This window comes from Rhipicephalus sanguineus, chromosome 10 (genome assembly GCF_013339695.2).
Source record: "Rhipicephalus sanguineus isolate Rsan-2018 chromosome 10, BIME_Rsan_1.4, whole genome shotgun sequence".
Taxonomy (NCBI): domain Eukaryota; kingdom Metazoa; phylum Arthropoda; class Arachnida; order Ixodida; family Ixodidae; genus Rhipicephalus; species Rhipicephalus sanguineus.
The window spans coordinates 127,317,751-127,339,644 of record NC_051185.1 but is presented as its reverse complement, the minus strand read 5'-3'; the positions used below and the strand labels follow the sequence as shown (position 1 = coordinate 127,339,644).

General features: G+C 47.4%; 1 protein-coding gene across 1 annotated transcript; it reads left to right on the top strand.

The window, feature by feature from the left end:
- Window positions 1–913: 913 nt before the first annotated feature.
- On the top strand, window positions 914–9,218 carry LOC119372439 (recombining binding protein suppressor of hairless). Its single transcript, XM_037642921.2, has one exon. The coding sequence runs from the start codon at window positions 1,313–1,315 to the stop codon at window positions 3,128–3,130; it is 1,818 nt and encodes a 605-aa protein (XP_037498849.1). The 5' UTR covers window positions 914–1,312; the 3' UTR covers window positions 3,131–9,218.
- Window positions 9,219–21,894: the final 12,676 nt, after the last annotated feature.

Sequence of the window (21,894 nt, the reverse complement as noted above, 5' to 3'; positions counted from 1 at the left end):
GGGTACGACCACCTCCGAACACGAGAGAGTTGCGCCAACGAAGCTGGCCGCTACGCCGTTGGACGACGCCTCCCTCGCCGAGTTCTCGAACAGTTCTCCCTCGTCCGCTCACATGCTCGCTGAGATTTCGGCTAAGTTTGAGGGTGAGGGATGGCGCATGTAAAACACGGCCTACAGAAGAGACAATAGCCACCGTACTGTTCCTCGCACGAGACGTCCGCTGCTCGGAAAAGGGTGCATCGGGCGGGAAAAGAAGTGCGGAGGGTGCAACGGAAGCAGTAAAATAATATAAAGAGACGAGGATGGAATCCTCTGGGAATCAACACCTCTTTTCCCACCCCCGAGCCACGCACGAGGGGGAGAGGCCGTTGTGTGTCGTAGTACGCGTGTTGTGGCCAGTCGGCCGGCGCGCGCACGCACGCACTGGCGGGCAGCCCTTTCCTCCGCGCTGCCGCCGGGGTCCTGGGAACGCAAAAGGGCCGCGAATCCCGAGAGCGATCTCTTCTCGCTGCTGGCTTCGGTGGCAGCAGCAGCCAGCGTAGCCAAACCCGCCGGCTGGCGAGTCTCCCACGAAGGACCTCCACTCTCGCTCACTGCGCGCCTCTCGCGAGGAGAAAAGAGAGAGGAGAACGCCGATCCGAACAGCGCCCACACTCCCCGCAAAAGAGCCCGTCGTCTGCTCTACACGGGCGACAGACGAGAATTACAAACGGTCGCTGCAGCAATCCAGTGAGTAAACACGCGAACGTAAGACTTTTTTGAGATCCAAGCATACCTTATTGCGTACGTAAAGCTTGGCTACTGAGAAATAAAGTAAAGCAAAGAAACAACGGCCTGCGCGCGAGAGAGCGGAGGAAGGAGGTTGCGGAAACGCAGGAGAGAGAGAATGTGGCGCGGGGAGTGCAGCGGTGTGTCGGGAACAGCAGTGCCAGCCATTGTTTCCCACGATGTTTGCTGAGAATCTGCGGATTCCCACGGTGACTCGTGGCGGCCCGATCATTGCCGTCGCCAGTCGTCAGTGCAGCGAGTGCACCGCGACGACCGCCGACACGCTGGGCCGCTCGCCAGTCGTCGCCGAGCCGTCTTCGCCGATGGTGTTGTGTACGGGCAGCGAGTGCCGTTGCGCCTCCCCGATCAGCAGCCGCCGCTTTCGTTGCACGACCAGCCCGTTGCCACTGGACCACGTCAGGTAGGCGACGCTGCGATGCTACTCACCGTCCATCCTACACCACACTCGGTCGGTGCGCGTCACCGGCGGTAGCATCGGGCGCGTGTTTGGTGGTGCGTGTTGTTGTTGTGCGGTGACGCCGCCATGAGTGACGTGTATTTGACCGAGGAACAGTACGCGGGTTACCACCCGTCGCAGAGCAACTACTCGTCTCCGCACGACGACGGCCCCTACGGTGCGGGCATGGCCGGCTACGGCGACTACGGCCGCGGCAGCGAGTTGCTCATGGAGTTGGGTGGCCAGCCGGTGGACATGTCGAGCCCGCCGGCGCGCTACTACAAGGGCGGCGGCGGCGGGGGCCTCTCGGACCAGGAGCCAAGCGCGCTGCTAGGCTCGGTCGCTAAGGGTCCCGGTCCCCCGCCCGCGCCCCAGGGCTCTCCTCACCTGGGTCTTCAGGCGCCCCGGGCGCAGCTGCCTCCGAGTCCCGTCGCGAGTCCCGTGGCCGCGGCCACGGTGGCCGGCGGCGAGAGTCGACTGTCGCGCGACGCGATGGACCGCTACCTGCGCGAGCGCGGCGACATGGTCCTGGTCATCCTGCACGCCAAGGTCGCCCAGAAGTCGTACGGAAACGAGAAGCGGTTCTTCTGCCCGCCTCCGTGCGTCTACCTGCTGGGCGACGGGTGGCAGCGCAAGCGAGACCAGCTGCTGCGCGCGGGCGAAACCGAGCAGGCCGCCCAGCTGTGCGCCTTCATCGGCATCGGCAACTCGGACCAGGACATGCAGCAGCTGGACTTCGGCGGCAAGAACTACTGCGCCGCCAAGACGTTGTTCATCAGCGACTCGGACAAGCGGAAGCACTTCATGCTCTCCGTCAAGCTGTTCCACGGCAACGGCGAGGACGTGGGCGTGTTCCAGAGCAAGCGCATCAAGGTCATCTCCAAGCCGAGCAAGAAGAAGCAGTCGCTGAAGAACGCCGACCTGTGCATCGCGTCGGGCACCCGGGTGGCGCTCTTCAACCGGCTGCGCTCGCAGACCGTGAGCACGCGCTACCTGCACGTGGACGGCGGCAACTTCCACGCCAGCTCGAGCCAGTGGGGCGCCTTCACCATCCACCTGCTGGACGACAACGAGTCCGAGGCCGAGGAGTTCACGGTTCGCGACGGCTACATCCACTACGGCTCGACCGTCAAGCTGGTCTGCTCGGTGACCGGCATGGCGCTGCCGCGACTGGTCATCCGCAAGGTGGACAAGCAGAACGCCTTCCTGGACGCCGACGACCCGGTGTCGCAGCTCCACAAGTGCGCCTTCTACATGAAGGACACCGAGCGCATGTACCTCTGCCTGTCGCAGGAGAAGATCATCCAGTTCCAGGCGACGCCCTGTCCCAAGGACGTCAACAAGGAGATGATCAACGACGGTGCCTCGTGGACCATCATCAGCACGGACAAGGCCGAGTACACCTTCTGCGAGGGCGCCGGGCCCGTGCGGGGACCCGTGACGCCCGTGCCCGTGGTCAGCAGCCTGCACTTGAACGGCGGCGGCGACGTGGCCATGCTCGAGATCAACGGCGAGAACTTCGCGGCCAATCTGCGCGTCTGGTTCGGCAACGTCGAGGCCGAGACCATGTACCGGTGCGCGGAGTGCCTGCTCTGCGTGGTGCCCGACATATCGGCCTTCCGCGAAGGCTGGCAGTGGGTGCGGCAGCCCACGCAGGTGCCCGTCTCGCTAGTGCGCTCCGACGGCGTCATCTACGCGACGGGACTCACCTTCACGTACACGCCCGAGCCCGGACCGCGCCACTCGGGCCCCAGTCCGTACCCGGCCCTGGTGCACGAGATCTTGAGGCCTGCGAATGCGCGCACGCACCCGCCGGCACCCGAGGACCACGGCATAACAGCGGCGCAGGGCTACGGCCAGCACCACGCCATGGGCCACTACCCGCACCACCAAGGCATGTCCTGAAGCGCGCTGAACACTCCCCGACCTATTTATTTGTGCCTCGTCACGCGGTGACAGGACGTGCGCGGATCAGACAGGCAGGCCCCCCCACACGCGTCTCTCGCCACGGGGCGCATCGTGAACATTGGCGCCGTCGGTGAAACGAGAGAAGTACAGTGCCCTTTAATTCTGAAAAATCACTTAGCCGATGCCAGTATGTTTTCCTGTACATGAATCTCTGTGTCGATGTTTGCGTAACGAGGCCCATCCTTTCTTTTTCTCTTAAAGCTTCGTGGGAAGCCGAAGGAAAGGGTGCTTTTGAGCCTGTCATATTGCATAGAAAGGAGAGCTCACAATTCCTTAAACTTTTTTAGCCTTGGACTCGTTTTGTGCACATTGTTTGCGGAATTGTGAAACATGTCTGCCATTGTGATCGTTGATAAAAGCATCAGTACTCGTCACTATCTTTGCTAGCTACACATTAATTTCGTGCAAACGTGAAGAGTTTTTAAACAGCCTTGCCAAGCCCTGCATGAGGGAACCTTTTCTCAGGACATTGTTGTTTTACCTTTTCAATCTATAATGTGTGGTATGACTTAGTTTCAAGAAAGTTGTACGAGTACCCATATATCTGTGCGTGGGGAAATGGGATGTACACACTTGCATCATTTTCTATTTCTAGTTGCTTCCTAGAAACATGTCTATGGAACAAGATTTATTTATTTTTTTGTGTATGCCTTGAAAAGCGCTGCAAGGGAGTACTAATTAGGAGGTTTTATTCGGGTACTTTTTTTTAGGAATCAGTGCAAAACTCGAAAATTTTTGTGAGGGTTATTGCTTTGTAAACACTCTCCTTGTGCTGTTATGGTTTTTACTGGAAAGGAACATTCATTTATTGGCCAGGAGAGAAAGCTGCAAGGTCACATTGAACTAGTGAGTTTTCTGTAACGGAGTTCGCAGTGCCTCTCAGGTGCACATGTATGCCTGTCCCCATTCTTCTGGCATAAATATAAGTTGGTAAGACTTGAAAGAGCCCATTGAGCCATCTGGTTATATAAAAATTTCTGTGCTGGAAATATTTGGAGCCACAGGAAACCCTCAGTTGTGACAGAGATTTTGTAACCTCCCAGCTTTGTATTAACCGTATGCAATATTTGCACAGGGGCATACTTTAAAGAGCTTTTAAAGAGATAGAAAGTGGGTGCACTTGTGTCTGGCTGTTTAATGCCGAGTGGTACTGAATCCCATTTCAGTATCTGTATTTTGTGACCACCACGTGTACGTCAAGTCTTAGATTGAATCAAGTGGCAGCAAGACCAACGGATTTATTGAATTGCTCTCTTTAGCATCTGCTGGCATAATTTGCAGAGACCTAGCTGCATGAGAAACTTCGTTTCATCTCCTTAGCGCCACATCTCCCTCCTATCTTGTAGCAGCTGTTCAGTGGTATTTCCGGAACTGCTTTAAGCTCTTTCGACACAGAGTTCCTTCCCAGGCTAACTCATCTTCTTATTTTACTTGCTCATCTGCTGCAGCATTTAACCGCAGACACAAAAATGTCATTGCAATGAACTTTCGGAGCGTTTGTGCTGCTCCTTCCTTTTGCATTTGTTTGCTCTGCGATTTCTTACTGTGAACCGATCCCATGTGCTTAGATTTAGTTGCCGTTGAAGTACCGCAGAATATAATTTTCAATATTTTTTTTTTGTGAATGGCAAGCTGGAGACTGCGACAACTGCAACTTTGCCCGAACATGGCCGGCATGGGAAGCAAGTGTTTACAGAATTTATTGAGTGCCTGTTAAAATCAAAACTTGCAGCAAACTTCAGAAATGCTCTGCCTTTTGTCTCCTTTGAAGTATGTCAGTACTAGTGTATTTGTACTAGTATTTGCAGTGTCCCACATAAGTGTAATGTGGCCTTATAAAATGCACTAGTGCAATGCTACGAATGACCTACAGGTGGTACAGTTGTGCTGAAATGGGAGGGAAAATGCATTTGTCTGGCAGAACAAATTACTCATCTTCAATGAGCACGACAACGGAAGACAAGGAAACATGCATGAGCACTCATCAGCTGTTGGCATAATGCAAACACCTTACCACCACGATGAAAAAGATTGTATTCAATCGTAGAAATGTGCGTATGTGTGTATACATTGGCCACATATTTGCATTAGACAAACAGTTGATTGACAGTGCTCGTGTTGCGTCTCCTTGTCTTGGTTTAATTACAGTGGATGAAAATGAAGATTTCCCAACTTGTCTAGATTTCACAACTTTTAAAGGGCATTGCATTTTGTATGAATCTACCCTGCCTGCACAGGTTTGAATCAGTGTATACAAAAGTTGCTATCAAAAGGCAAGAGTATTTCTACAAAGAATATTGTGATGTGAGTTATGTCCCTGCTGTTTTCCTATTAGCCTAGAGATAGTTGCAGCTGTATCCCTGAATATTGTCAAATCATGTGCCAGCAAAACTTGCTCATTTAACAGCATTAGGGTCGTTTGCACTGAAAAGTGGTTTGCTTAAAATTTTACTGCTGTCATTCACTACTGTCAAATGATAAAAAACTACTGCACTGAAGTATGGTGTGAATACAAGTAGCATTCTTTCAGTTGCCATGTTAAAGTAGCAGCTATGCATTGAATTTGATTTGCAACTATGTTTTCTAAAGAGGGACATTTTCAATGGAATTACGTAATTCCCAAATTTGACCTATAAATTAAGATATGAGCAGCTTTGGCAAACAACTATTATTTATTAATGCACTGCCCAATGCAACGGTAGTTGCACCAATAAGAAGGGCCCTGTCCATTTAGACAGTCCTACATTGCAATGATTCCCACGAAGAATGCTTGTGCAGAATGGAAATGAGGGCTGTACTAACAAGAGGCTTTGCATCTCAAACCTCTGCATATGAGATAAGGCAGAGAACAGGTAACCAACCATGCATTAACTGTAACAACTTCATTCAATGAATTGGTTCAAGAAGCAGACAAGAGTTGTTAACTCTAAGAACGTGAAGTTGGGCATGTTGGTACTCCATGTTAACACCCATAGCACACTAAAGGAAGGAGACTGAGAGCACTGCATTAGCGCTCAGTGCTGTGTCAGTGTTGTGTCTTTTTATCTTGTTTCTTATGTGTGCTATATTGTTGTTTCCATTCACATTTTAGGTCCAAGTGTTTGTTCATTGAACATTCAATGTGCAGGTGTGAAATAGAAGTGTATCATTGTGAGCTCTGGCAGGTAAATTGTCAAACAAGAGGCCCGCGCAGAATAATTTTCTCATAGCTATGCATTAAAACATTTGGCTCACAGGATGAAGACACAAAGGTGGCCAGAAAGGTAATCTTTCTGCTGGTTCATACGCAGGTGCTCTTTTAGTATATTCGCACACATCTGTTTGCATTTACCCAAAGGATTGTTTGCCGTGAAATCAGTGTCAATGCGTGCACGGTTTCCGCTAACATTGAAATATCGCTGGACGGTTTCACGCTGTTTTTACTGAGACTGAACAACAGTGAAACTTTGCTTGATTGCAACTGTTTTTGTGTTAGTTGTGTTCATCGAAGCAACAAGGTTTTTATCAACTAGCTGCATTTTTGTACAAAGGCCAGTGTTATCAAAGTTGTGGATAGGATTTACAAGGTGGATTTTGCCGCGATGGTCAGCATAATGAATACAAAACTGTGTCCTGTGCATCCAGATCAACAGCATCCGGGAAGCAGAGTACAACCTCCAACTTTCAATAACAGCAGTATTAAGCATTTTATGTGGGGAGGAGGGGGGCCATGTTGCTTGTAAGTGTATTTTACAAATATACTTGCTCTGTGAGTGTTCAAGGATTCAGATGGTATCAGCTTCTCACTTCATGCCAACACAAGAGATGTGTCTGCATGGTAGATCAGGGCAGTGATGTGAAGGGGCCAAAGTATTGAAATCAATGTGAGAAGTTCCATGTGCAGAAAAACTTGTTATAGGACAGCTCTTAGGATAGCTGGAAGACTTCTGTTGTCGACTTATGAAAAACTTGGAAACTATTTTGCTGAATCCTTGGTACAGAAGCCGCCTGTGTGCTCATTTTTTGATTAATTAATTGTGTTGTGGCAGGTTCTGTATGCGCATTGAAATCAATGCATTTTTTTTGCTTCTGTCAGTGGCTTATTAGAGTGTACAGACTCATTGTCCATGTCAAATTTTGCTCAGGACGGGCACCCTACACATACTTTGTTGTATCATATTGCATAACCCTAGAAATGAAAAACATTGAACTAAGGTTAACACTACATAATTGAAAAAGATGTCTACTTAGCAAGCAAGTGGTCTACATTTTATTGTGTACTCAATTTCAAGCTTATGGTTAGCATTTCAGCTCGAACAGAAGATTTTCTTCTCACTTTCTTTTTGTACTCTGTACTTGAGTTTGAGATCCTTCCTCAGCAGTGCATCGAGGTCACTCACAAGAATCAATAGTTTAGGCGAATGGGACAAATCACTGGGTTTTGCTGTGAACATCGGGAAGGCTGTAGCAGCTCTATTCTAGCGTAATAATTGCCTCTCTGTGCTGTCAACATTATTGGTATGCAAAAGAATGTAGTGGCTGTACATCGCATGCTGGTTCTGACGCTTAATATGTGTAAGATAGCTTGTCCCTTTCCTTTTCTCTGATCCGCATGCAGTGACTGAACACTTGGAATGCGTAAACTGGAATGTTTGAAGATGCTGAGAAGATTCTCTTTGGGAGTGTGGTATGCTAAAAGTGGCACATTAAAGGGTTGTCATGGCACAAATAGCTGCGTATGGGCAATATTTTGAAGCGCTGCGAATGTGTTGTGAAGCGTGTGAGACATTGGACTTTTTTTTAAAGTACCGTGACGCTATAAAAACGGACCAGTATACAAAAGTTGGGTGTCCGAACAAAGTGAGTTAGGTTTCTGTGCGTGATGTTGCCATTGTGGGATGTGAGTGATGTACCATTAAGTTGCCAAAGGAAGTTTACTGCTTTTTTAAAAAAATTTGGTCAATTTTGATTTGCACACAATCTAACAGATGTACTGCTTTGTTGAATGTATGCGTTAAAAATTTAAGGAGCTGTTATAGCTGTGATGGTTTGACAGCTCTATGCACTAGAATTCCAAGGGACTGAAAGTTAGTAATATACAGGGCGTTACAGAATATTGCTGTAGGGGTGCGCTGCCTTAAGTTTTCACTCCACATGCTGGGCTCATTTGAAGGTTTCTATATTTGCCAGGGTGCACAGTTTGAAATCTGTGGTGATATGGTCGCCATTTATAAATGGAATTATTTAGAACGAAAAAAGAAACCCTTTTAATTTTATAGGCCTGACTTGGAAAAGGTTAGTGAGCAATAATACATGGGCCTCAACGTGCAATTATTTGAAGGGCAACCGTTCACTTGCTTTGTGATGTTTCTGTCTCGGGCGAAATAGCAACTGAGCAGTCATTTGTGGGATAACAGATTTTGATTGGAAGTTCCCATTTAATTTCAGGCATATCGTGTAGGCCTTCCGTTTATTTCTGCACAGTGGAACTGAAGGTAGGGTAATATGTGGACACTAAATTAAGATGCTTGGCTGTAGTATAATTAGGATGCTCGAAATATGTTTGTACGGAAACCTATACTCTTCGGAAAAGGACGCGTGCCTCTGAAATGTAATTCGAAAAGATGTTTTTGCGGCATTTTGAAGGATACAGCTTGAGTATTAGATTTATGTGCAACATTGTATTTACGTTGAGTCGCTAAATCCACACTGCGGCGCTGCAGACACTCAAGCGTTGGGGCGCAAATTGCTGGCAGGCCAAATTGGTTGTGAAATCGGCGCTGTGAAAATGCGAATCTGTAATGCTTAGAGAAGTAACATTCCACCATGTTTTCTTCAATATTGCTTGTGTGTCCGCGTATGTATAAATACTTCCATTGCGAGCCGGCAGTCGTTTGGAGATAACGCAAAAGCAGGCACAATGGACAGAGAAGTGTACATTATCGTTTTCTGGTGACATTGCTGTATATTTCGGCTTTCCTCTGTGCTTGCCACTGATGTGAAATGGAACTGATGAAGACAAATATATATTATAGAGACTTTTACATGTCTTTGCACTGTCTGGTTTTGCCGCAATGGCGTGAGCGACCAGCCTCGTCTGCAGTTTATTCTGCTGAATCACGTGCTCTTCACGTTTCTGGTCCGGGAAGCACGTGATGATACACAACTGAGGCTTACGAACACGCGACTCTCGCACGTCAGGGTCGGCACGAACGACCCCATCGACGTTAAGAGCTTACGCTGAACATAGGCGTACGCGGGGTTTTCAGGGGGGCGAAGATTCATCGCCCCTCCGTAGTAACCTATTAAGTCAATGTATAGAGCAGACTTTGCCCACCCTCTCTCCTCTTAGGTGACTAGGGGGGGGGGGGGGGGGCTCCCCGCCCCACGTGCGCACGCCTATGACGCTGAATACACTTCGGAATTATGTCGATGTACGCTTGCATGCTCTACGTCACATCAGTGGCGCATACATAGAGGGGGGAGGGGGGAGGGATGTCGCCCCTCCATCATAACCTGTGTCAGAGCTCCCCCCCCCCCCTTAAGTGCCTCTCGTACACCTCACAGCGGTTTTTCTAATAGCTAGAGTAGTTGCGCCGGCCTGGCGCTCGGTGTTGTGGGAATTTCATTCTCGAGAAAGTGCCCTCTCCTTTTCTCGAACTTCTTTCACTCTCCCTTTCCCAACCATGCCGAGGGCACCGCTAACTTCGGCGCTTCGGCCGCTACAGCGAGCGTCTGCTGTGCACAAGGCGACAGACAGCGTTGGTTTGGCGGGCGCTTCGCTGGTCGTCCCGGCTGTCACAGTTTTCACACTCCGCGCCGGCGTCACCGGCATGCCTTGCCCGACTTCCGGTTCGTTCGTAACAACGTCTACGTCATACGTAGACAGTACACTCGGTTGGGTTTCGGTTTCGGTTTTGCGCTTTTTTGCTTATTTAAAATTATTCTCCAATTTGCCGAGTATTTCTGCTATCGGGCCCGTAACAGGAGCGTCTCAGGAACATAAAAGCACCATTACTTTGACATGGCCAAAAAATCGCCGGAGTTGGCCTTTAAACGCGACGGTTGAGGTGTCCTCTTCGACGAGAGGCTTATTGATCCGGGGTGGGTTCCGGGCAGGTAAGTGTGGCCGAGTGTCATTTTGTGCTCTCTATCCTACGGCAGAAAGAAATTTCCAGAGAAGGTTGTGAGAGCGAAACACACGTTTTTTTTTTTTTTTTTTTTTTTGTAGGAACCTGCAGGATTGTTGCCATCGACGGGACCTGAACTATTTGTTCATGAAATAGTGTTCTTCATGTCGCCCTTTTTTTTCGGCACATCCAGTGCAACTTGTCGCTTGGCCCGAAATTTACCCTGTCAGAACTCAAAGGTTCTTGAAACGACGCACCTGCAGGTACAATGGCGTAAATCCAGAAAAATCACAAGGGGGGGGGGGGGGGCACATCTCGTCATGGTGGCCATTTTGTTTTTATAAATATAGTTGCTTTTGTACTTATATAAAAAAATAGATAATTTTTTAATAAAATTAAATGGTGAGCATGGGTGCCCAGCTCGCGTAATTGCATCATTTGATTGTCTTCTTTGAAACCGGTTTAGCGGCAGTTGCGGTTTCAATAGTCTCACACAGCCGAGGGGTATTGAACACAGGGTCGACCTACACACTAGAGCACTGCACGGGCTCGGGCCTACCCGAAAACCCGGGCCCGGCCCGGCCCACGCGCCGGGCCGGGCCGGGTAAGGTAGTTTTCACGGCGGGCCCGGGCCGGGCTCGGGTTTGAAGCTCCGGGCTTAGGGCCGGGCCCGGGTTTGAGGTGGCGGGCTCGGGTCGGGCCGGGTTTGGATTTGCTCAATTCTTATAGGGACTTAACACGATGCAATGAATCGGTTAAGACTGATAAAGTGAGAACACGAATGTAACTGGTTTAACCATCATAAGGAGAAAATCAAGGGCAAAGTTTTATTTTGAAATTTCGCGCCGAAACCTCCGCGCGTGACGTCACGGATTTCAAACTGTATTTGTCGTATTCTGGGGACACTGGGTCAACAAAACTTCTTGAAAGTTCGTATGTTAAGTCTATGGCCCTCGCAGAGGTCAATGTACTTAATTTTTACCGATTAGGAACTACGTAGACCCCAGTGGACGCCGTCAAAATCTATGACGCCGCGATGTTCGTTGCACGATAATCAGGATGGCGTCGGCACCCGCATTTTCTTTTTGCGCGTTTTCTCGCTTACGAAGACTCTTGTCGCAGCGAGCGTAGTCATTGTGGTATTTTAAGAGTAATTTATTGATAGTAGAAGAATTATTTTTTGTTTAGTGTCCCTTCAAGTGTGTTCCTCATGCGTTGCACGTACATATACGCTTCAGATTTTATCTCGATAAAACGATTCTTTTTTCTTTCTTTTTTTACGTGGGGCAAGCTATTTGGATAAGTTTCATGAGTAAAAAGTACTGATCTTCGTTTGCCTCTTGCATATGGGGCTACTTGATTTATCTGAAACGGGCGAGCTAAAAGTAAATACACCAGGCGCAAATATAGTTACCATCTCGTTATTCCGTGCTTTATTTGCATTCGTTGTTTTATACCCCGAATGTTATTCTGTAATCGCCGTAATAAATGTAATATAACAAATTTATATCTATAACTTATCATCGCAATTGCGATTACGAAGCAACCAGGCGGAGAAACGTTCTTGAAAATTCCAGCCCTCCACTAAAACGAAAAGACTGGGCGGAGTCTCGTTGCATAAAACCCCTCTAAAGACATTCTTTTTCCGTGGCTTCATCTAGGTTCCCAGAGGTCATGTGACGCGAGATGGACATGCACAGCCTGCTTTGTGTGCCCGCATTGTTGACATCTGAGCGTTCGTCTTGTTCCGATCTATATCAGGGGTCTCAAAGCCGCCTCAGCTAACGGGCCGCATTCACGAAAATTTACTTTCGCAAGGGCCAGGACAGACAGTGACGAAGGTAGGAGTGGAGGGGGTAGGGCGTAGGGCGTAGGGAGGCATAGGCTGCACCCAGGGCCGCAGCCGAGAGGGGGCCTTAGCCCCCCCCCCCCTGAAATGTTGGTGAAGCAGGTGTTTTTACCAAAAATAAATGATGAAAATAGGTGGTTTTCTCAAATATATATAGTCAAGGTTTTCAGCAAGTGCCCCCCCCCCCCCCCCCCCCCAAGAAAATTCCGGGCTACGGGCCTGGTTGTACCAGATGTCAGATAACGTTGCCATTTGGAATACCTTTTTAATATATCATATATGGGTCATTTCTGAAGGGCATATTTGGCGGCAAGTTTCCACCGACATATCGATACCATCTCCGAAATGGCTAAAATCTGGACGCCGATTCTGCAATATAGCGTTTTGTTTCACGGTTATGTATCAACACATGGTGGCTGCAGGCGGTGCCTCACTAAAAAAAACATGCTTTAGACCTGTCATGACAGTGTAGCTCACAAACGTACTTATAAATAAATGAAAAAGTGGGACGAAGACAGTAATGTGCGGGCCGCAGGCCGCTAGCAAGTGGTCCGCGGGCCGCGTGTTTGAGACCCCTGCACTAATAGTGCGAGAGCTACATGATAGTGCCACAACAGCGTTGGAGTGTGCAGGAACAGCACAAGTCCATTAAACATGTATATTCAAAGGCAAAGTATATTAGCTTGACGATGTATCTGCCTTAAAATAAGAATCACGAATTCCATGCCGGGGGATGACGTCCCCTTACCTCGAATCATATGCAGCCAATGAGTAAGCGTGGAGAAGCTTATTCGCACCTTTATTACCAAACTGGAATAAGCCCCGAAGATAGATCGCAATCACTCCGTCCACTGCCAGTCCTATGTGCCCACCAGCGTAGGCCACCTTCTACCGGTACAACATCGTTGGGTAGGCATACACCATTATATTACGAAAAAAAAAAAAGAGCCCTGTGCAAGCCGTGCATAACAAACACTGCTGAAAACTGCAAGGACAAGCTCTCAGAGGCATTTATAGATTATATTGAAGAGTTACACAATGTTCGGGAACGAGAGAAATGAAGGAATCAGTTTGACAGCTATTGTCATTCTGCAGAGGTGCAAAAAGACCTCCTAAATTTGTTCCAGTGGTGGAAATTAAAAACTACGACTACCGACGCCTTCATATTTCGCAAGGCAGATGTGCGCCCGTGGGACTATCGCAAGCAGGAAACTTAAGCGCGGCAGGACATGTGATGCAACGGCGCATGGTGTTCTTATAGCGGAATCTTTTTATAACTTGATTTTTGTTGTACAATAACATGCGAGCAAATAAACTATAAACTATGCCACAAAAACTTGTAGACTGTATATAATGGCAGTGGTGTGATATATGAAAAGAATGCTATGACAAATAGTTTCTTTTTTGCCATTCCGCTTATATTTCCAAAGTGCACGCGGTGCGCGCGGTTCGTTGTAATTTTTATCTAGGTTAGTGTAATTACAACAAATGTAATAAACCTGGCTTTTTTCCTCTGTTTCTCTTGATGTGGAAAGGTGCTACTATGATGAAGATATGTGTACTACATATCCAGAAGGGTGAACAGTTGACGTTGTCTTACAGCACGCTTTAAATGGACACTAAAGGGAAAAGCGATTTTCGCATTATTAGCAAATTACTCTTTCACAGTTCCAAAATCCCCACGCCGGCCGCCGCGAGAAGACTCATAGGAAGCGAGAAAACGCGCGAAAATAAATCAAGGCTGGCTACGCCAAGTTCAAGTTCAAGTTCAAGTTTATTTTCTTTCTGATACAGAAAGAGGAGTAAGAGCTAAAGGCCATATTGCCTGACAGAGGCTCTTACTCCTATGCGCATTCGGCATGCATGTACACGTTTTCGAGGCGAGTACAAACAATGGAGCAACCAGAGAAATCAAAAATGCATGTACATCATTATCACTGCAAATAAAGCAATACACGTATACATCATACATGAAAACACTTCATGATACTTCATGGAAAACAAACATATCATACGAACACTTCAAGAACATAAACATATACGCATTAAATTGTGAACTTTCACATTTCAACTCAGACCGAAAAAAAAAACATGTGTATGCGGTGTACATAAAAAAGATTAGTGAGATATATTTTATTGATAAGTTATCGTGGAATGTAACAGGAAGTTTTTTTACAAATTGTTTAAAGCGGGGGGCATGAAAATCTATGTGATTCTCAACAATGTTTAATAGCCGGGGTATTTGATACTCAAGGTCCTGACGCCCGTAGTTAGTTCGCATGAGTGGTGGCATTCTCACTTGGTGGCGTAATTTATATCGAGGGGAAGAAATTCCCGCATCAAACGCGTCATAGATTTTGACGGCATCTGCTAGGCACTACGCAGTTCATAATCGGTAAAAATGAAGTGCGTTGTTTTCCGAGGGGGGCCATAGACTTAACATACGAAGCTTCAGGAAATTTCGACAAGCCAAAGTCTCCAAAATACGAAAAATACGCTTTAAAATCCGTGTTGTCACGCCTGGAGATTTTGGCGTGAAATTATTTTAAAAAGGAAACCTTGACTTTAATTTTATCCTTTATTAATGCATCTGTATTGGTGAAATTAACGACATTAGATTTCTCAGAGCACAATTTATCAATCTAAGCTGATTCATTGTTTCACTTTCGTGTCCATTAAAATTTTAGTGTAGAGCGCAATAATCAAAAAGTGAAGAGAGCGTTCTGTTGTCTGTCCCCTCTGTTTCTATTGCGCTCCTTATTGAAACCGGACTCATCCTGCAAATCACTTTTCTTCCAACGATGTCTGCTACAATACGCTCTTGACGATCCCGATTGTATTTCTAGAAAATTAGGTACAGTATACCACTGCCGAACGAACGTTCATCGTACCCTATGTCCGCTCAACTGTTTCCACTGTAAGGGGCCCTTTTTACGAGAAAGTACCGTAGGTTAAAGTATAGTCGCCGGGCCGGGCTCGGGCGGGTAAATTTGAACGAGTCCCGGGCTAGGGCCGGGTTCGGGCCGAGAATCCCGGCCCGTGCAGTGCTCTACTACACACTACAAAATAAACAGGCATGTTTGAAAAATAAATCTCAAGGGGGGACATTTGCAAACGGTGTCCCCCCCAGGCTGAACACAAGTGGGGTCAGGACCTCCCTGACCCCCCGGGACTTACGCCAGTGTGCAAGTATTATGCTGCCGAAATCACTAGAACGTTTTAACAGTGACCATAATACTGTAGTGTAAGTACAGAAATACCGTTCTTTCGTCGTCGGCACGTATCTTTATTTTTTAAATCTGCAAGACCTGTAGTAGCCACATTAATTCCATCTTTACATTACCATACACAATGAGCAGCTGTTTCTGTACTTACTGTGCGGTATTACCGTCACTGCCTGCTAAAACGTTCTAGTCTCACGCATGGTCTCACCTTTCACTCCTTTCTTACTTTAGTATTTCGCCGAAGAGCTTTCGCGGTGCGCGAATTAGCTGCAGTGCAGTTTTTTCTGACTACAGTCCTAATGCTGTAGGTTTTACAATAGTGCCTCAATAGCTTCTGAAGGACTATGGTTTTGCGTTGCGCTGCGCGCAAAAAACACAGTGCTTCTTACAGCGTAGGAGTGAAAGGAAAGGTAGTGCACCGTCTTTGTTCAGGCCAAGGATTTCCACTCTCGAATTTGGCGGGAAACACCGGTGCGCATTGACAAAGCACATGCGGCAGGCGACTGTCCCACAGTCCTGTGAGTGTCGTAGACGTGCGTGTTGCCACTCGAGTCGTATAAACCTGGTACTGTGGTTGCCACTTGACCCGTCCCGACGACACAATGTAAGCGTAGGCCACGCACGTAGCCTACGCTGAACTTTAGATTTGTTATCGTCACCATTTAATTGTTTTGTTTTCGAGTTCAAGAAAACTTCAAACGTCACTTATCATGGCTAGCTGCAGTATTCGAGATATCAGACACGCCAGTAATCAGCCAAATATATCCTGCAATTTGTCGTCATAGGCCTGTTAAGGGCAGCCAAGCAATTCGCAACTGACTAGGCTGTATCTTTCTGCCACCCTTTTAACGCAGTTACGAGGAATGTACTAATATCCTGTACAAACAGGTATAACATTATGCATCAGCGCCTGAATATTCTTTTTCCATATGACAAAACTTCAAGGTATGTTTTTCTAGACATGTTGCGTTTACAAAGAATAGAACATGTATTGTTTGACTCGGATGAAAGAAAGGCTGCCAAGGATATTGTGCTCGGAAGTTTCGAAGGTGCTGGAGCAGTGTCACATAACTTGAACTAATTTCGCTAAAGTACAAGCGGTATGTCGCGCGCTCATATATTACAGCATTTCTTGCTCACTTTCAGCCCGATATAACGCTGCTACGCGGATTGCGATTTATTCTTTCAATCACAAAGTGTGCAGTTGGTTTTTTTAAAAAATGATGGCTGATCCCTCCATCATAGGAATCGGTACAGCACGAAAGTGAAACGTGTCGTCACAGAAGTAGTTTGTTTATAGTGCATTGGTATATGGAGAGCTTGTACAACGCCTACTGTTGTTTGGCAGATATAGCACTGCTTGATGTGGACGCATCTCACTCACGTTGACGCCTAGTGGCACATATACGTACCGACGACTGACGCCCACGATCATGATTTAATCCTTGCGGTAGCTGAAGTTCTTAACATATACGTGGATATGCTGAATCCCGTGCAAAGATGGCATCAACAAGCACATAATAAACACATATCGTTGAATAAACAACGTATCGTTGAATAAACACAGACTCCATATGCACTCCTTCAAAGCGTCGTGAAATGCGAAGAGAAACGCTACGAGCGTCGTTTCTTCCCTCTATCCTGGCCGTATACTTCTCAGAGGGCGAGCGGGGAACGCGGTGCGACAGCCAGGCGAGCGTCGGAGAGCTATTTTTCGATATGGATGGATGCTATGGACGACGCCTGGACCATAGCTGCCACCTCACGGTGTGTTAAAGCGTTGACGAAATCAAACTTATATTTAGAGCTCCGTGTTTTCGGTGTTTATTTTTCTTGAAGATCGGCGGGTGTTTATCGGAGTTTATATTTGTGGCGGAAATTTGGCGTTTATCGGAGTTTATTTCTCGTAAAGCCCCGATTCTCCGAAATTCGGAGTTTTGCATTATTCTCGAAACCCCAAAATCTTAGATCAATTCATATCTGAATACCAGAACATCAAAACACACGAAGCACATTTCTTTTCCTAGAAGGTCTGAATACACAAAAACATATTCGCACAAGCGAAATACTTGAACTCAAAACACCTGTATTTGTGCGTATGCTTGTCCTTATGCCTTATCCTTATGCTTGTCCTTAACCTTATGCTTAAAGGTTATTCTAAAACACGCAAGCATACTTTGCAAGGTTGCTGTCAGTGATCGAAGCGCGCTCCTTTCGATTGACGAATCTCAGCTTTAAAATGCCCTTTCAACGTTAGCGCTAGAAACAGGAAGCGCCAGAAGACGCAGCGCGCAGCGAGAAAGCACTGGCCTCTGGAAATTGTGAAGTCTCCAAAACGACAGGGGTTCAACAATGTCACATATTTAATAGCACTGATAGTTCTCAAAATCACTCAGGAGCTGGCTCATGTCGTCAGTTTCAAGAAACACTAATTGAAAAGTAGAACGCTCAGGGCAGCTCATGCTTCACATTTGGATTCACAATTTGAACACAGTACTAAAACGATTCTTTGGTGTACTGAAGTTGATCACCCAGGTTCCTCTCAAATGTCTGTCTCCACTTTCCGCCGACGGCAGCGTAGTTTCCGTGAACGTCTGCATTAAGCGGTCGGTCTCGTCAAGGAGGTCCAACAGACTTGTGACACCTGATGCGAAGACCTCGGTTGGATCACGCCATTGATTGATGAGTGCGTGCAAACGAACCCCCAGTATGGGATAAACTTGGTGTACCAGGGTACTTTTTGCCTCAACTTACTTGATGATTGAGATCACGGCACACGAATTGGTCTTAGGAAACCTCATCTTAACGAGCAAGTTGTGCACAGCTTCAGGTTATGAAATAAGACTTTTGAGCTTCTCACACTTCGTTCCCTTGGCTTCGTCGCTTCTCAAGAAAGACAAAATGGCACGCCAGTTGTCCAAAATATGTTCTAGAGCTTCATAAAAAGAGAACCGCCTCGACGGTTATACGGTTTTCAGCGACTTCATGGGCATGCCAATGGCCAAGCACACAAGACCGAACTTACGGCGCAGCTCCCGCGACGACTTCAACAGTGCAGGAAAGGGCACAACAAAATCGTGAACTACGCTAAACGAGCTCGTCCTGATTCCATCCTCCAGAGCGTTGTTGAGTAGGTGGCACAGATTTTTGAAGTGAAGCGCCTTGAATTCGGGGTTGGAGAGTTGCAAGTCCTTATGAAGCTTCTGCACCTAGGAAGCTGAGTCGCAGCGCAATACAGCTACATCGCCTAATACAGCTACGCGTGGTAAACTTTAAATCGGTCAAACCAGAAGATGTATCAATGAGCACTTAGAACTTGCCCTTTCGATAAAGAACGGAACCAGGTCATATTGACCCTTGAAATCGGAGTTTATCGGATAAGTCCGAATTGACAAATATTTTACCGGCGAATGTTTATCGGATTTTTTTCGGATAAAACCGAAAACACGAAGCCCTACTTATATTGGAAACGCGCGGAATGGGACGGTCGTAGCAACGGCGCGTTTTTTTTTTTTCTTGCCTGGTGGCACAGATGTCACCACCCCGTTATAAAGGGGACGCTCATAGCATCATTCCATCCATCAATCCAAGAGCACTGCGAGATGAAAGTGTGAAAGCCCGCAATGTGTTTGGCGGTAGCACAGATGGGCTAAACGCCTGCCAGCCATGGTGGCGGACCGAGAGGTCATGGTTTCGACTCCGGCCAACGGAACTTTTTCTTATATTATTTTTTTCTTTGCCATCTGATGGCGTTCATATTGCCGACGTACTTCCGTGACGGACTACGCCATGAAGGTCATGGTGGACCCCGGCATAAAACACTTTCGTATTAAAAAATAGGGTATCCCTCAGAAAGTCTCTTGCAAACGTAAATATGCCTAATAAGGTAAACTTGTTGGCTAGTTGGTAAAGCATGGTGAAACGGGAAACAGCGCGGTAAAAGACGACGACAAAGAAGGAACACACACCACAACACACGAAGCGCTGGCTGACAACTGAAGTTTATTCGTGCGAAAAAGTACAAAAATACATTCTTAGGCGCACCACGTCACAAACAAAGTGATACAACCAAAGCATGAAAAGGCACAAAGACACAAGAACAACAGAAACATTGATCATAATCACATGATGCATCGTGACTGAAACGCGTAAGCGGTTCAGTTGAGACGGTTAGCCGATAAATACGAAATTTCTTTGTCGTATAGTAAAACAGACGGAGTACTATATGTGCCACCGTGTAATCTTCGTCGTCTGTGAGGCTGTTGCCGTTCTGCTTGGTCGTTGCTGTCTTTGTTTTACTTGTGAAAACGATGCGGACGTACGCCTGGAGTTGAGCAAGTGCCGCAATGCTTGCGATCTCCTCTGCGCATCCACTTATTATTATTGGAGAATTTTCTTTACATGAGTAGTCGCCCCTAGCAGTAATTTAGATACTCATATGTAGTAATTTAGATAGTCGCTAAAAGAGACAGTTTGTTTTGCAACCAGCACATGCGCAGTTCCGAAACCTGCTCCCCATACTCACACGTGCGTCGCCCCTGGTCAGAAACGCAATTTCTTTATGGGTTAAAACCAGAGACGGTTTGTCTCCTTGTCAGCTCCCGCTCCAGCCGCAGCTCGAAAAGAGTCCGACGTTTCGGGACCGAGTCGGTCCCTTCCTCAGGGGGTGACTGCAGCATCGGTCAAGCGTCGCCGTTCCGGCTTTCCCATTCCATCACGTTTCGGAGGCTGTGAGCGTAGAGCGGAGGCATTGTTCCCAGCGGGCGGTTCATGTTTGCAGGTGTGTTCCCCCCTCCCCCTCCCCCTCAAAATGAGTGGCTGGATCCGCCCCTGCGTCAAATGGGTCTAATTCTTGCGACGAAACGAACGGCGCTAAGGGAAGTCTCGCTTCCGTGAAAACCAGGGGCGTAGCCAGAAATTTTTTTCGGGGGGGGGGGGGGTTCAACCATACTTTATGTACGTTCGTGCGTGCGTTTGTATGTGTGCGTGTATATATACGCAAGCAAAACTGAAAAATTTCGGGGGCGGGGGTTGAACCCCCCCAACCCCCCCCCTTGGCTACGCCCCTGGTGAAAACAATCTGTAGCTGGTAGCTCTGCCGGCCGACCACAACGCGAAAAAAAGAAATTCTTAGTAAGCGCTCCTCAACACTTGCTCTTAAATGCATCCCGATTGATGAGCTATAAGTTATAAGAAATAAAGCTTGGGGGGAGCCCGCCGCTTGGCACCTGTATTAGGAATCGCCCTTACGACGCGCACTTTATGAAGGTGTCCCCAAGTCTGGTAGGTTAGGGCAATTCTCCTTACCAGACTGGAAAGCGTTTACTACCATAGGCGTATCTACCGAGGGGGGCAAGGGGGGCTCTACCCCCCCCCCCCCCCCCCACTGAGAAATGTTAAGGAGGCGGAGCCCCCCCCCCCCCCACACACACTTTTTTGACAGTGGTTATTTTCGGCTGCAGACTGGGAAACTAAATCAGGCAAAGTTTTACTTGAACGCAGCAATAACGTAATTCTGTAATAAAATTTGTCCAACAATTCTGCTGTGATGACTATCCTCCGTGTGTCATGACCACGCACTGTAAACAACCTGGGGTGCGGACTGCCTACTCCACGCTTGTGCACCTTGCGCTCGAGCATTGCAGAGGAGGCTATCACTCAGCAGGGGCTCTATACAGCAATCTGTCATGATTTTATTTTGTTCTGCCTGGCCTGAAATTTAAGTAATCGGCGACGGAAATATGGGCGGGAACCAGTAAACGTTTTATAGCCCGATCAAACGCACTCCTTGTTCAGGAAATTCAGCTTCTTTCTTTGAAAATGAATAGCACCGCCACTGCTCCATATCCAAGCTGCTGTGAGTTTATGAATGTGCAGAAATGTACAGTATTTTATTTTAGTTCTGCCTAGCCAAGGCAGCTCAAATAGATTCCCAGTTTAGTCTCCGATTAGCCTGCTTCACTTGGCTTATCATACGGTAGCCTGCAGCGATTGCGGCGGCTTGTGACAAGGCAGTGGACTCGGGCACATTGAGAAGCCCAGCTTTCAAGTTTGCCCGTAACTTGATCTACCTCACCAGGGAGATGATCAGCGTCCACGGTTTTCTGGACTAAGAAGGCTGCCCACCTGCAAAGGATTGTGTCTGTTCCTGTTTATTTCTCTCTCTACCTCTCTGTCAGCAACGTTGAGTTCACAGAGAGTTGTACACGCGCAAAAACAGTTCAACATTGTTATACTACAACTGAGAGTATCTATTATACACTATTACACGCATGAATCCATCTCGCCCGCTGCTATAAGCAGCGGCTGCCAATGTGATTGGCCGGCAGCCTTCTTAAATTACGTTCAGAAAGAGACACTGTCTGGCTATTCCGAAAAAAAAAAGTTATTGTTCAGCACAGTAATGTGCTGCTTATTGTGCACACTTCATTTTAACGCCTCGAGTTTTCGCAGACTTGTGAAGTCGCGTAACAAGGAGGCGATTTTATGGCACATTAAAAATTCTTGACGAATAGCGAA

What these genes read in the sequence shown, in the direction of transcription:
- LOC119372439 (XM_037642921.2), top strand. Translation starts at nt 1,313, where the DNA reads ATGAGTGACGTGTATTTGACCGAGGAACAGTACGCGGGTTACCACCCG.